Below are 14,185 nucleotides of genomic sequence, written 5' to 3'. Positions count from 1 at the left end.
TAACTACAGGGTTAGTGAATGTACAGAGACCTAGCTGGATAACTACAGGGTTAGTGAATGTACAGAGACCTAGCTGGATAACTACAGGGCTGGTGAATGTACAGAGAAATAGCTAGATAACTACAGGGTTAGTGAATGTACAGAGACCTAGCTAGATAACTACAGGGTTACTGAATGTACAGAGACCTAGCTAGATAACTACAGGGTTACTGAATGTACAGAGACCTAGCTGGATAACTACAGGGTTAGTGAATGTACAGAGACCTAGCTGGATAACTACAGGGTTAGTGAATGTACAGAGACCTAGCTGGATAACTACAGGGTTAGTGAATGTACAGAGACCTAGCTAGATAACTACAGGGTTAGTGAATGTACAGAGACCTAGCTAGATAACTACAGGGCTGGTGAATGTACAGAGACCTAGCTAGATAACTACAGGCTTAGTGAATGTACAGAGACCTAGCTGGATAACTACAGGGTTAGTGAATGTACAGAGACCAAGCTAGATAACTACAGGGCTGGTCAATGTACAGAGACCTAGCTGGATAACTACAGGGCTGGTGAATGTACAGAGACCTAGCTAGATAACTACAGGGTTAGTGAATGTACAGAGACCTAGCTAGATAACTACAGGGTTACTGAATGTACAGAGACCTAGCTAGATAACTACAGGGTTACTGAATGTACAGAGACCTAGCTGGATAACTACAGGGTTAGTGAATGTACAGAGACCTAGCTGGATAACTACAGGGTTAGTGAATGTACAGAGACCTAGCTGGATAACTACAGGGTTAGTGAATGTACAGAGACCTAGCTGGATAACTACAGGGTTAGTGAATGTACAGAGACCTAGCTAGATAACTACAGGGTTAGTGAATGTACAGAGACCTAGCTAGATAACTACAGGGCTGGTGAATGTACAGAGACCTAGCTAGATAACTACAGGGTTAGTGAATGTACAGAGACCTAGCTAGATAACTACAGGGCTGGTCAATGTACAGAGACCTAGCTGGATAACTACAGGGTTAGTGAATGTACAGAGACCTAGCTGCATAACTACAGGTTTCCATAGGGCTCTGGTCAAAAGTAGTGCACTATGAAGGGAATAGGGTGCCATTTGGGACACAGACAAAAAGAGTGTGGGGAGAGTAGCTTTGAATGGCAGTCTACTGTACTCACTCACAGTCACTGCTCTTATCTTGGCTCTCAAATTTACCTGTCACTTTGATCTGGCCAGTGCTATTTCCCTGTTATGCCAGGTACCTAGAAATGTATGACTTGTCTTGAACACCTGCAAAGAAGCGTCAAGATATCATCTGCCTGCATTTCCCAGATAGGACCAAATCATCATGCTGCATCACAATCCACTTTCTTCCCCTTCACTGAAGCCTTGGGAGGAGAGGAGGATTATGTTTCTAGGGCTGAGAGCCAGCCAGCTAAAACCCTCCCTGACATGTACCCTACTACAGAATCAACACTTAGCCCTGTGTGTTTGTGTTGCCGTCGTAAACCCTTAATGAATAGCTTGTTTACTATTTATGGATACATCACAAGTCGTTCATTTACTAGATTTAACCACCAGGAGTATTATTAAAGATACTAGTTCCTGTTTTTGAATCTGAATACCTGTCTCTAGTGAATACAGTTTGTCCTTACCAACTCCATCTGATTGTACTACTGGTTCAGCCAGGTATGTTTGATGAACAAAACACAAATGATCTATAGCATTAATAGCATTAATATAGCATTAACAATCTTAGTTGTGCGTGTTTCTTACAATGGCTACAGTGGTTGTGGTCAAACGTTAATATAAAATCATCAGGCCAAAATGGTCAATGAGAGCACACTGAACAACCCGGAAGGAGAACCTTAGGAATTCAATAGAGACGTCATCTCTTGTTGCAGACGTAGAAAGACTACACACGTAGTCAAGCATCTGAACAAATGACCAAGATGAATAAAGGCATGGTTGGATAAACACTGAACCATCCTCTCTTCTAATCACCTCTTCTACCCATCCACTGATTCAACAGAAGCATGGCCAGATATACATTTTGATCATATAGTTCAATCAGACTGGATTGACCAGGTTGATTAGTTGTTATTATTATGGGGGACAGACAGACAGACAGACAGACAGACAGACAGACAGACAGACAGACAGACAGACAGACAGACAGACAGACAGACGGACAGACGGACGGACGGGGGGACAGACAGGGGGACAGACAGGGGGACAGACAGACAGGGGGACAGACAGACAGAGGGAGAGACTTTGGGAGAGAGGGAAAGACAGCAGACATACATACATACATACATACATACATACATACATACATACATACATACATACATACATACATACATACATACATACATACATACATACATACATACATACATACATACGGACGGACAGGCGGACAGGCGGACGGGCGGACAGACAGATAAAAGGCGCATGGTTCTAGAATGGGTTTGTAAAAGCTAGCTAGCAAGCCAGGTCTGTTGAAGCTAGCTAGCTAGCCAAATGCTTGTTGTTTGGCTCTCCCCTTCCCCTCTCCCCTCCCCATTGTCAGAGATGCTAGGAGGCTGGGGAGGGGGGTTCCTTAGCAGTCTGGCCTCAACTTCAAAGAGTTGAGCAGAGTTATAAAAGGGTTCTGATATCACTGGAGCCCCTCTACCCTCTCTTTCTCAATCCCTCTACTCCCTCTCTCCTAGGGGATGGAGGGAGAGGGGCTCTGAGGGGAGAGGGAGCAGGAAGGAATGTTGCCCAACCTTCAAGACCTCTGATTCCATTTTGTTGTTTTGTCATTACTTACAAATAAAAACAAAACTACAAAACTACACCCAATAATGTGAGAGGAGTCATTGCGTAACTAATGTAAACAGTGTGTGGGCTCCAACCTTCCAACGTGATTATTTTCCCTGTACTCTACCAACACATCCAACAGCCTAGTGAAAGGTTGGGTATTAATCCTACAGAGTCTAGTGAAAGGCTGGGTATTAATCCTACAGAGTCTAGTGAAAGGCTGGGTATTAACCCTACAGCCTTGTGAAAGGCTGGGTATTAATCCTACAGAGTCTAGTGAAAGGCTGGGTATTAATCCTACAGCCTAGTGAAAGGCTGGGTATTAATCCTACAGAGTTTAGTGAAAGGCTGGGTATTAACCCTACAGCCTAGTGAAAGGTTGGGTATTAATCATACAGCCTAGTGAAAGGCTGGGTATTAATCCTACAGAGTCTAGTGAAAGGCTGGGTATTAATCCTACAGCCTTGTGAAAGGTTGGATATTAATCCTACAGCCTAGTGAAAGGCTGGGTATTAATCCTACAGAGTCTAGTGAAAGGCTGGGTATTAATCATACAGCCTAGTGAAAGGTTGGGTATTAATCCTACAGCCTAGTGAAAGGCTGGGTATTAATCCTACAGAGTCTAGTGAAAGGCTGGGTATTAATCCTACAGAGTCTAGTGAAAGGCTGGGTATTAATCCTACAGAGTCTAGTGAAAGGCTGGGTATTAACCCTACAGCCTTGTGAAAAGCTGGGTATTAATCCTACAGAGTCTAGTGAAAGGCTGGGTATTAATCCTACAGAGTCTAGTGAAAGGCTGGGTATTAATCCTACAGAGTCTAGTGAAAGGCTGGGTATTAATCCTACAGAGTTTAGTGAAAGGCTGGGTATTAATCCTACAGAGTCTAGTGAAAGGCTGGGTATTAATCCTACAGAGTCTAGTGAAAGGCTGGGTATTAATCCTACAGCCTAGTGAAAGGCTGGGTATTAATCCTACAGAGCCTAGTGAAAGGCTGGGTATTAATCCTACAGAGTCTAGTGAAAGGCTGGGTATTAACCCTACAGAGCCTAGTGAAAGGCTGGGTATTAATCCTACAGAGTCTAGTGAAAGGCTGGGTATTAATCCTACAGAGTCTAGTGAAAGGCTGGGTATTAACCCTACAGAGTCTAGTGAAAGGCTGGGTATTAATCCTACAGAGTCTAGTGAAAGGCTGGGTATTAATCCTACAGAGTCTAGTGAAAGGCTGGGTATTAATCCTACAGAGTCTAGTGAAAGGCTGGGTATTAACCCTACAGAGCCTAGTGAAAGGCTGGGTATTAATCCTACAGAGTCTAGTGAAAGGCTGGGTATTTGAAGTACAATAACACCATATAAATGGGAACCCCAGGTGAGATCATATTCTTATTTCAAGCAAATAAACATTTCAAAGGGGGTGCAGAGTACTACTCCTGTCTAATGCTGTCATTAATTTAAACAGGAAGTTAGTTAGTTAGTTCCTTGTTGTATAGAACAGTGATGCAGAATATGAGGTGACAGGCACAGCACCTACCTATGGAAACCATTTGAATTTCAGGCCCTGATCAAATCCAATTAGATTTATGAATAAAGTAACTCAGACAGTTGTACAACCAAAAATATAAACCAAAAAGACACTGGAAGACGGCACCCTACCTCCTTAAAAAGAGCAGTGTTGAGAAATTCAACAATTTAGTGCAGCATTGATATGCAGGTGTGAGATCTATGGATCTATGTCCAGACTAACCAAGCTATGCCGTACTATGCAATACCTATGCAGTAACCAAATTGCATTTAATCCCTCTGTATCTCTGTCAATCACCACATCCTCATCGGCAGACTCAATAGCCTTGGTTTCTCAAATGATTGTCTCGCCTGGTTTACCAACTACTTCACTGATAGAGTTCAGTGTGTCAAATCGGAGGTCCTGTTGTCCGGACCTCTGGTAGTCTCTATGGGGTGCCACAGGGTTCAAATCTTGGGCCGACTCTCTTCTCTGTATACATCAATGATGTCGCTCTTGCTGCGGGTGATTCTCTGATCCACCTCTACGCAGACGACAACATTCTGTATACTTCTGGCCCTTCTTTGGACACTGTGTTAACAGCCCTCCAGACGAGCTTCAATGCCATACAGCTCTCCTTCCGTGGCCTCCAACTGCTCTTAAATACAAGTAAAACTAAATGCATGCTATTCAATCGATCACTGCCTGCACCTGCCCGCCCGTCCAGCATCACTACTCTGGACGGCTCTGACTTAGAATATGTGGACAACTACAAATACCTAGGTGTCTGGTTAGACTGTAAGATCTCCTTCCAGACTCACATCAAACATCTCCAATCCAAAGTTAAATCTAGAATTAGCTTCCTATTTTGCAACAAAGCACCCTTCACTCATGCTGCCAAACATACCCTTGTAAAACTGACCATCCTACCGATCCTCGACTTTGGCGATGTCATTTACAAAATAGCCTCCAATAACCTACTCAATAAATCGGATGCAGTCTATCACAGTGCCATCTGTTTTGTCACCAAAGCCCCATATACTACCCACCACTGCGACCTGTACGCTCTCGTTGGCTGGCCCTCGCTTCATACCCGTCGCCAAACCAACTGGCTCCAGGTCATCTACAAGACCCTGCTAGGTAAAGTCCCCCCTTATCTCAGCTCGCTGGTCACCATAGCAGCACCCACCTGTAGCATGCGCTCCAGCAGGTATATCTCTCTGGTCACCCCCAAAGCCAATTCCTCCTTTGGCCGCCTCTCCTTCAAGTTCTCTGCTGCCAATGACTGGAACGAACTACAAAAATCTCTGAAACTGGAAACACTTATCTCCCTCACTAGCTTTAAGCACCAGCTGTCAGAGCAGCTCACAGATTACTGCACCTGTACATAGCCCATCTATAATTTAGCCAAACAACTACCTCTTCCCCTACTATATTTATTTATTTTGCTCCTTTCACCCCATTATTTCTATTTCTACTTTGCACTTTCTTCCACTACAAATCTACCATGCCAGTGTTTTAATTGCTATATTGTATTTACTTCGTCACCATGGCCATTTTTACCTTTACCTCCCTTATCTCACCTCATTTGCTCACATTGTATATAGACTTATTTTTCTACTGTATTATTGACTGTATGTTTGTTTTACTCCATGTGTAACTCTGTGTTGTTGTATGTGTCGAACTGCTTTGCTTTATTTTGGCCAGGTCACAATTGTAAATGAGAACTTGTTCTCAACTTGCCTACCTGGTTAAATAAAGGTGAAAAAATATATATATTAAAAGTCCACACAACTCATCCACCCCCTACACAGAGCAAATTGAAAGTCAACAGGAAAAACAAGTGTTGGCTAGATGAGATTAAAAGGTCAGAGACCTTACAGTGTGGTGCCAGGACAACAACCTCTCCCTCAACGGAAGACACATTTCGGTTGAATGAATTCAGCTGTGCAACTGACTAGATATCCCCTTTACCTTCCCTTTCCCCATATTCCCATACACACATAACATGCACACACATGCATACTGACACCACACACACATTCACACACACTTTCACACTCATACGCTGCTGCTAGTCATTTTACCCCTACATACAGTACATAACTACCTCAATTACCTTGTACCCCTGCACATCGACCCAGTACTGGTACTCCCTGTATATAGCCATGTTATTTCCTACTCCGTGTATATAGCCATGTTATTTCCTACTCCGTGTATATAGCCATGTCATTTTCTACTCCGTGTATATAGATAGCCATGTTATTTTCTACTCCCTGTATATAGCCATGTTATTTTCTACTCCCTGTATATAGCCATGTTATTTTCTACTCCCTGTATATAGCCATGTTATTTTCTACTTCCTGTATATAGCCATGTTATTTCCTACTCCGTGTATATAGCCATGTCATTTTCTACTCCCTGTATAGAGATAGCCATGTTATTTTCTACTCCCTGTATATAGCCATGTTATTTTCTACTCCCTGTATATAGATAGCCATGTTATTTTCTACTCCCTGTATATAGATAGCCATGTTATTTTCTACTCCCTGTATATAGCCATGTTATTTTCTACTCCCTGTATATAGCCATGTTATTTTCTACTCCCTGTATATAGCCATGTTATTTTCTACTCCCTGTATATAGCCATGTTATTTTCTACTCCCTGTATATAGATAGCCATGTTATTTTCTACTCCCTGTATATAGCCATGTTATTTTCTACTCCCTGTATATAGCCATGTTATTTTCTACTTCCTGTATATAGATAGCCATGTTATTTTCTACTCCCTGTATATAGCCATGTTATTTTCTACTCCCTGTATATAGCCATGTTATTTTCTACTTCCTGTATATAGATAGCCATGTTATTTTCTACTCCCTGTATATAGATAGCCATGTTATTTTCTACTTCCTGTATATAGATAGCCATGTTATTTTCTACTCTCTGTATATAGATAGCCATGTTATTTTCTACTTCCTGTATATAGATAGCCATGTTATTTTCTACTCTCTGTATATAGATAGCCATGTTATTTTCTACTCCCTGTATATAGCCATGTTATTTTCTACTTCCTGTATAAAGCCATGTTATTTTCTACTCCCTGTATATAGCATGTTATTTTCTACTCCCTGTATATAGATAGCCATGTTATTTTCTACTTCCTGTATATAGATAGCCATGTTATTTTCTACTCCCTGTATATAGCCATGTTATTTTATACTTCCTGTATATAGCCATGTTATTTTCTACTCCCTGTATATAGATAGCCATGTTATTTTCTACTCCCTGTATATAGCCATGCTATTTCTACTCCCTGTATATAGATAGCCATGTTATTTTCTACTTCCTGTATATAGCCATGTTATTTTCTACTTCCTGTATAAAGCCATGTTATTTTCTACTCCCTGTATATAGATAGCCATGTTATTTTCTACTTCCTGTATATAGCCATGTTATTTTCTACTCCCTGTATATAGCCATGTTATTTTCTACTCCCTGTATAGAGATAGCCATGTTATTTTCTACTTCCTGTATATAGATAGCCATGTTATTTTCTACTTCCTGTATATAGATAGCCATGTTATTTTCTACTCCCTGTATATAGATAGCCATGTTATTTTCTATTCCCTGTATATAGATAGCCATGTTATTTTCTACTTCCTGTATATAGCCATGTTATTTTCTACTTCCTGTATATAGCCATGTTATTTTCTACTTCCTGTATAAAGCCATGTTATTTTCTACTCCCTGTATATAGATAGCCATGTTATTTTCTACTTCCTGTATATAGCCATGTTATTTTCTACTCCCTGTATATAGATAGCCATGTTATTTTCTACTTCCTGTATATAGATAGCCATGTTATTTTCTACTCCCTGTATATAGCCATGTTATTTTCTACTCCCTGTATATAACCATGTTATTTTCTACTTCCTGTATATAGATAGCCATGTTATTTTCTACTTCCTGTATATAGATAGCCATGTTATTTTCTACTTCCTGTATATAGATAGCCATGTTATTTTCTACTCCCTGTATATAGATAGCCATGTTATTTTCTACTTCCTGTATATAGCCATGTTATTTTCTACTCCCTGTATATAGCCATGTTATTTTCTACTCCCTGTATATAGCCATGTTATTTTCTACTCCCTGTATATAACCATGTTATTTTCTACTTCCTGTATATAGATAGCCATGTTATTTTCTACTCCCTGTATATAGATAGCCATGTTATTTTCTACTTCCTGTATATAGATAGCCATGTTATTTTCTACTCCCTGTATATAGATAGCCATGTTATGTTCTACTTCCTGTATATAGATAGCCATGTTATTTTCTATTCCATGTATATAGCCATGTTATTTTTAGTGTTATTTTTATTTGTTATTCACTGTCACAATGTTTTATTTTATCTTTAACTCTGCATTCTTGGAAAATAATAAAAATCTGTCGTTCTGCCCTGAACAAGGCAGTTAACCCACTGTTCCAAGGCCGTCATTGAAAATAAGAATTTGTTCTTAACTGACTTGCCTAGCTAAATAAAGGTAAAATAAAAAATAAAAAAATAAAGTCAGCATTTCACTGTTAGTCTACACCTGTTGTTTACCAAAGATATGATATGAGTGAGACCAGCCCACCTCCTAAAGACTAATAACATCCCAGCATAAGCTGTTTGGTGGTATGTGTGTGTGTGTGTGTGTGTGTGTGTGTGTGTGTGTGTGTGTGTGTGTGTGTGTGTGTGTGTGTGTGTGTGTGTGTGTGTGTGTGTGTGTGTGTGTGTGTGTGTGTGTGTGTGTGTGTGTGTGTCTGCGTCTGTCTGTCTGTGGTGGTTTTCACCCTTAGGGAGGAGTGTGAGCAGGAATTCCTGTGAAGTGGAGGAAAGTTGTCTTTTAATACGCCCAGAGTGGGCGGTAATAACCCTCTGATACGATCCATAACTCCTGCAGTATTACAGACATGACAGCCGTACAGCCACCCACCTTAACGGGACCCACGTCACTACCTCTGACTGAACCAACTGATCACAATTCCTGTCTGAATGGTTCCGTTCCAAATGGCACCCTATTCCCTATATAGTGCACTACTTTAGACCAGAGCCCTATTCCCTATATAGTGTACTAGTTTTGACCAGGGCCCTGGTATGAAGGCTCTTTGCCCTGTCACACCCCTCAACATGACATGCTAATTGAAGTGATGTAACGTTATGCCATGGAGAGAGAGAGAGGAGGCTGCCCGCTGGGAGCTGCCATGGAGAGAGAGAGAGAGAGAGAGAGAGGAGGCTGCCCGCTGGGAGCTGCCATGGAGAGAGAGAGAGAGAGAGAGAGAGAGAGAGAGAGAGGAGGCTGTCCGCTGGGAGCTGCCATGGAGAGAGAGAGAGAGAGAGAGGAGGCTGCCCACTGGGAGCTGCCATGGAGAGAGAGAGAGAGGAGGCTGCCCGCTGGGAGCTGCCATGGAGAGAGAGAGGGAGAGAGGAGGCTGCCTGCTGGGAGCTGCCATGGAGAGAGAGAGAGAGGAGGCTGCCCACTGGGAGCTGCCATGGAGAGAGAGAGAGAGAGAGAGAGAGAGAGAGAGAGAGGAGGCTGCCTGCTGGGAGCTGCCATGGAGAGAGAGAGAGAGAGGAGGCTGCCCGCTGGGAGCTTCCATGGAGAGAGAGAGAGAGAGAGAGAGGAGGCTGCCCGCTGGGAGCTGCCATGGAGAGAGAGAGAGAGAGAGAGAGAGGAGGCTGCCCGCTGGGAGCTGCCATGGAGAGAGAGAGAGAGAGAGGAGGCTGCCTGCTGGGAGCTGCCATGGAGAGAGAGAGAGGAGGCTGCCCGCTGGGAGCTGCCATGGAGAGAGAGAGAGGAGGCTGCCCGCTGGGAGCTGCCATGGAGAGAGAGAGAGGAGGCTGCCCGCTGGGAGCTGCCATGGAGAGAGAGAGAGAGAGAGGAGGCTGCCCGCTGGGAGCTGCCATGGAGAGAGAGAGAGAGGAGGCTGCCTGCTGGGAGCTGCCATGGAGAGAGAGAGAGGAGGCTGCCCGCTGGGAGCTGCCATGGAGAGAGAGAGGGAGAGAGGAGGCTGCCTGCTGGGAGCTGCCATGGAGAGAGAGAGAGAGGAGGCTGCCCACTGGGAGCTGCCATGGAGAGAGAGAGAGAGAGAGAGAGAGAGAGAGAGAGAGAGAGAGAGAGAGGAGGCTGCCTGCTGGGAGCTGCCATGGAGAGAGAGAGAGAGAGGAGGCTGCCCGCTGGGAGCTTCCATGGAGAGAGAGAGAGAGAGAGAGAGGAGGCTGCCCGCTGGGAGCTGCCATGGAGAGAGAGAGAGAGAGAGAGAGAGAGAAAGAGGAGGCTGCCCGCTGGGAGCTGCCATGGAGAGAGAGAGAGAGAGAGGAGGCTGCCTGCTGGGAGCTGCCATGGAGAGAGAGAGAGGAGGCTGCCCGCTGGGAGCTGCCATGGAGAGAGAGAGAGGAGGCTGCCCGCTGGGAGCTGCCATGGAGAGAGAGAGAGAGAGGAGGCTGCCCGCTGGGAGCTGCCATGGAGAGAGAGAGAGAGAGGAGGCTGCCTACTGGGAGCTGCCATGGAGAGAGAGAGAGGAGGCTGCCCGCTGGGAGCTGCCATGGAGAGAGAGAGAGAGAGGAGGCTGCCTGCTGGGAGCTGCCATGGAGAGAGAGAGAGAGGAGGCTGCCCGCTGGGAGCTGCCATGGAGAGAGAGAGAGAGAGAGGAGGCTGCCTGCTGGGAGCTGCCATGGAGAGAGAGAGAGAGGAGGCTGCCTGCTGGGAGCTGCCATGGAGAGAGAGAGAGGAGGCTGCCCGCTGGGAGCTGCCATGGAGAGAGAGAGAGGAGGCTGCCCGCTGGGAGCTGCCATGGAGAGAGAGAGAGAGAGGAGGCTGCCCGCTGGGAGCTGCCATGGAGAGAGAGAGAGAGAGGAGGCTGCCTACTGGGAGCTGCCATGGAGAGAGAGAGAGGAGGCTGCCCGCTGGGAGCTGCCATGGAGAGAGAGAGAGAGAGGAGGCTGCCTGCTGGGAGCTGCCATGGAGAGAGAGAGAGAGGAGGCTGCCCGCTGGGAGCTGCCATGGAGAGAGAGAGAGAGAGAGGAGGCTGCCTGCTGGGAGCTGCCATGGAGAGAGAGAGAGAGGAGGCTGCCTGCTGGGAGCTGCCATGGAGAGAGAGAGAGAGAGAGGAGGCTGCCTGCTGGGAGCTGCCATGGAGAGAGAGAGAGAGGAGGCTGCCTGCTGGGAGCTGCCATGGAGAGAGAGAGAGAGGAGGCTGCCTGCTGGGAGCTAGGCTGACTATAATAGGAGGCATTGAGAATAAGACAGCCAAAGCTCCCAGAGGGCTTAAAGCGGCAATCAGCAGTTGAAACAATAACAAAGTGTACTCCCCACTAAGGTTTTGCTAAAAAGCTGAGGGATGGAGTTGGAGAAATTGAACCACTCTCGAATTCATAGACAGAGATATGGATGCAAGGACTGACCATCCATGATATTCTGATGGGGTACGACAGTTGAACTAAGCTCATGAGGCATTTATAAGTTATATTCTTCAAGAATCAATGGGAACAGATCATTCATTTATAAGTCCAGAAATGGAGGTAACAACTGCAAATTGCCCCTTTAAGGCTGTTATAGCCTCCCCAGCACGCAGCCCAGCGAGGCTGTTATAACCACTTCAATATGCAGCCAAGCCAGGATGTTATAACCTGTCTAATATGCATCCCAGCCAGGCTGTTACCTCCCCAGCATGCAGCCCAGCGAGGCTGTTATAACCTCTTCAATATGCAGCCAAGCCAGGATGTTATAACCTGTCTAATATGCATCCCAGCCAGGCTGTTACCTCCCCAGCATGCAGCCCAGCGAGGCTGTTATAACCTCTTCAATATGCAGCCAAGCCAGGGTGTTATAACCTGTCTAATATGCATCCCAGCCAGGCTGTTACCTCCCCAGCATGCAGCCCAGCGAGGCTGTTATAACCTCTTCAATATGCAGCCAAGCCAGGGTGTTATAACCTGTCTAATATGCATCCCAGCCAGGCTGTTACCTCCCCAGCATGCAGCCCAGCTAGAGGAATAACCACAGCACTGTTGTCCCAGTGCCAGATATGACAGAAACAACAACAACTCAAACCTGCAACTTCATACACATCAACATGTCTTTGCAAAGGCCTTTGAATGCTTACTTAATGACTATAGATCACAATGAGTTTTTTTCTGCTAGTGTGTGGTAGAGAGAGCATTTAATCTACAGGTAGAGGGAAAGGGATTATACAGCACTGTACTTCTGACAACCTGGAACTGCCAGACAGACTGAGACCACACCCCAGTCTGTGTCCTTTTCTAAATGAAGTACTGCAAACTTTCCCCTTCAGTCACCAACTCTTAGGCCATGCTTTACCGAATCTGTACACGCTTCTAGGAGGGAAAAACATGACTTGCAAACATACAAAATAAACGCTAGAAAACAACCTCGAGATTTTGGATATAAATCTTAATTTCGAGCATTAAATCTTTCATATCAATAAATTTCATTTTATAGAGCGCTAGTCCCCAAATGATGTCTGAATCATGAAGAAGTTCATTGATTTGTCCTCCTGGGGCTGCATGGGAAGGACCTTGTAATCACACCTGATCCCAACTGTAGACCATCTATGGACCATCTCATATGGGCAATTTGAAAATACAAACTTCTCAGCCTGTGTTAAAGAGTAATGTATTTTAATTATAATAGACTATTATCGAATTATTATTAGCATTATTAGCATTATTTTCAGTATCCAAATCATTATAATCATTAGCCACATTCTTATAATTATATATTTTTTGTATCATTTATCCAAGAAAGCGCATAGATTTTTTTTTTTTAAAGGTGTAAAATACAAGTGTTTCGTTTCTTACCTGAATGTTGTTCAGTTTGTGATCTGAGGCGCTGTACCTCTCGCATTCTTCCATCGCTCTTCGGAGGAAAGCGTTCACAACAAAACTGTCTCCTAGAAACCGGGGGAAATTATTATTAATATCAATGATACCAATTTGTGTGTAGATAATAATATAATGTAAGGTTTAACACAAGGTTTAATGCGTTATTTCTAAAGGCTGATAGAGGTATATTCTCACCTTCGGGGTTCTCTCTACGTTTGCCCGCTTTAGATCACAGCACAATATGGAAATTCAAATGAGAAATTCGTTACAATCTGAACAAAATATTCATCAATGATTAATCAGTATGGAATATTCAAATGCAAATGTTTATAAGAGGTATATCTTACCATGTTTGGACTGAAGTTTCCCCATTTCCACGTCACTTTTTCCTTGATTAATGAACAGTTCTTTACCAATCCGTCATGGATAACCCAGTCTGCTGGTCAACATTGTCACATTGTGTCCGCGTTTTTGCAAGAAAATAGTCAAATGTAACTTTCCTCAAGCGCATTCAAAATGACCAATATATACACATGTTTTCTTTCGCTGTACAGAAACAACGCTGTTTCTCTCAAAACAAATCCCGAGAGAGGGGAGACTATAGTAGACTTGCTCTTTAGCGTCAGACAAGCCAACAGACTGACTGAATGGAAGAATGTGTGTCCGTCTGGCGGTAGCGTAGCGCAGAGCAGGAGGCGCTCAGCTCAATCTGAGTAGTAGACATGGCTGTGGGCTTTACACCCTCAAAGTGTCTGCTAAATACCGTCCCCTGTTGGACTGATTTCAAACAGGTATTTACTTTTGCTGGTGATTTTGTTCCAGTATAACAATAAAAATCAAATCAAATCAAATCAGAAAATGTACACCTGTTTAGCAGATGTTATTGCGTGTGTAGCGAAGTGCTTGTGTTTCTAGCTCTAACAGTGCTGTAATATCTAAGAGTAATATCTAACAATTTCACAACAATATACACATCTAAAGTAA

The 14,185-nt window shown here is 44.0% G+C and overlaps 1 protein-coding gene across 1 annotated transcript in view; it reads right to left on the bottom strand.

Annotated features, from left to right (window-relative positions):
• LOC106574162 (protein naked cuticle homolog 2-like) overlaps positions 1 to 13,905 on the bottom strand; it is an 89,259-nt gene extending 75,354 nt beyond the window's left edge. Inside the window, exons 1-3 of the mRNA XM_082959589.1 lie at positions 13,549 to 13,905; positions 13,397 to 13,423; positions 13,178 to 13,269 (exon numbers count right to left, since the gene is read on the bottom strand). Coding sequence (XP_082815715.1) covers positions 13,178 to 13,269; positions 13,397 to 13,423; positions 13,549 to 13,573 — 144 coding nt within the window. The 5' untranslated portion in view covers positions 13,574 to 13,905. The remainder of the gene's footprint in view (positions 1 to 13,177; positions 13,270 to 13,396; positions 13,424 to 13,548) is intronic.
• Positions 13,906 to 14,185: the final 280 nt, after the last annotated feature.

Source organism: Salmo salar, chromosome 02 (assembly GCF_965601325.2).
Source record: "Salmo salar chromosome 02, fSalSal1, whole genome shotgun sequence".
NCBI classification, from domain to species: domain Eukaryota; kingdom Metazoa; phylum Chordata; class Actinopteri; order Salmoniformes; family Salmonidae; genus Salmo; species Salmo salar.
The sequence above is the reverse complement of the archived record's forward strand: the minus strand, read 5'-3'. Positions and strand labels throughout refer to the sequence as shown.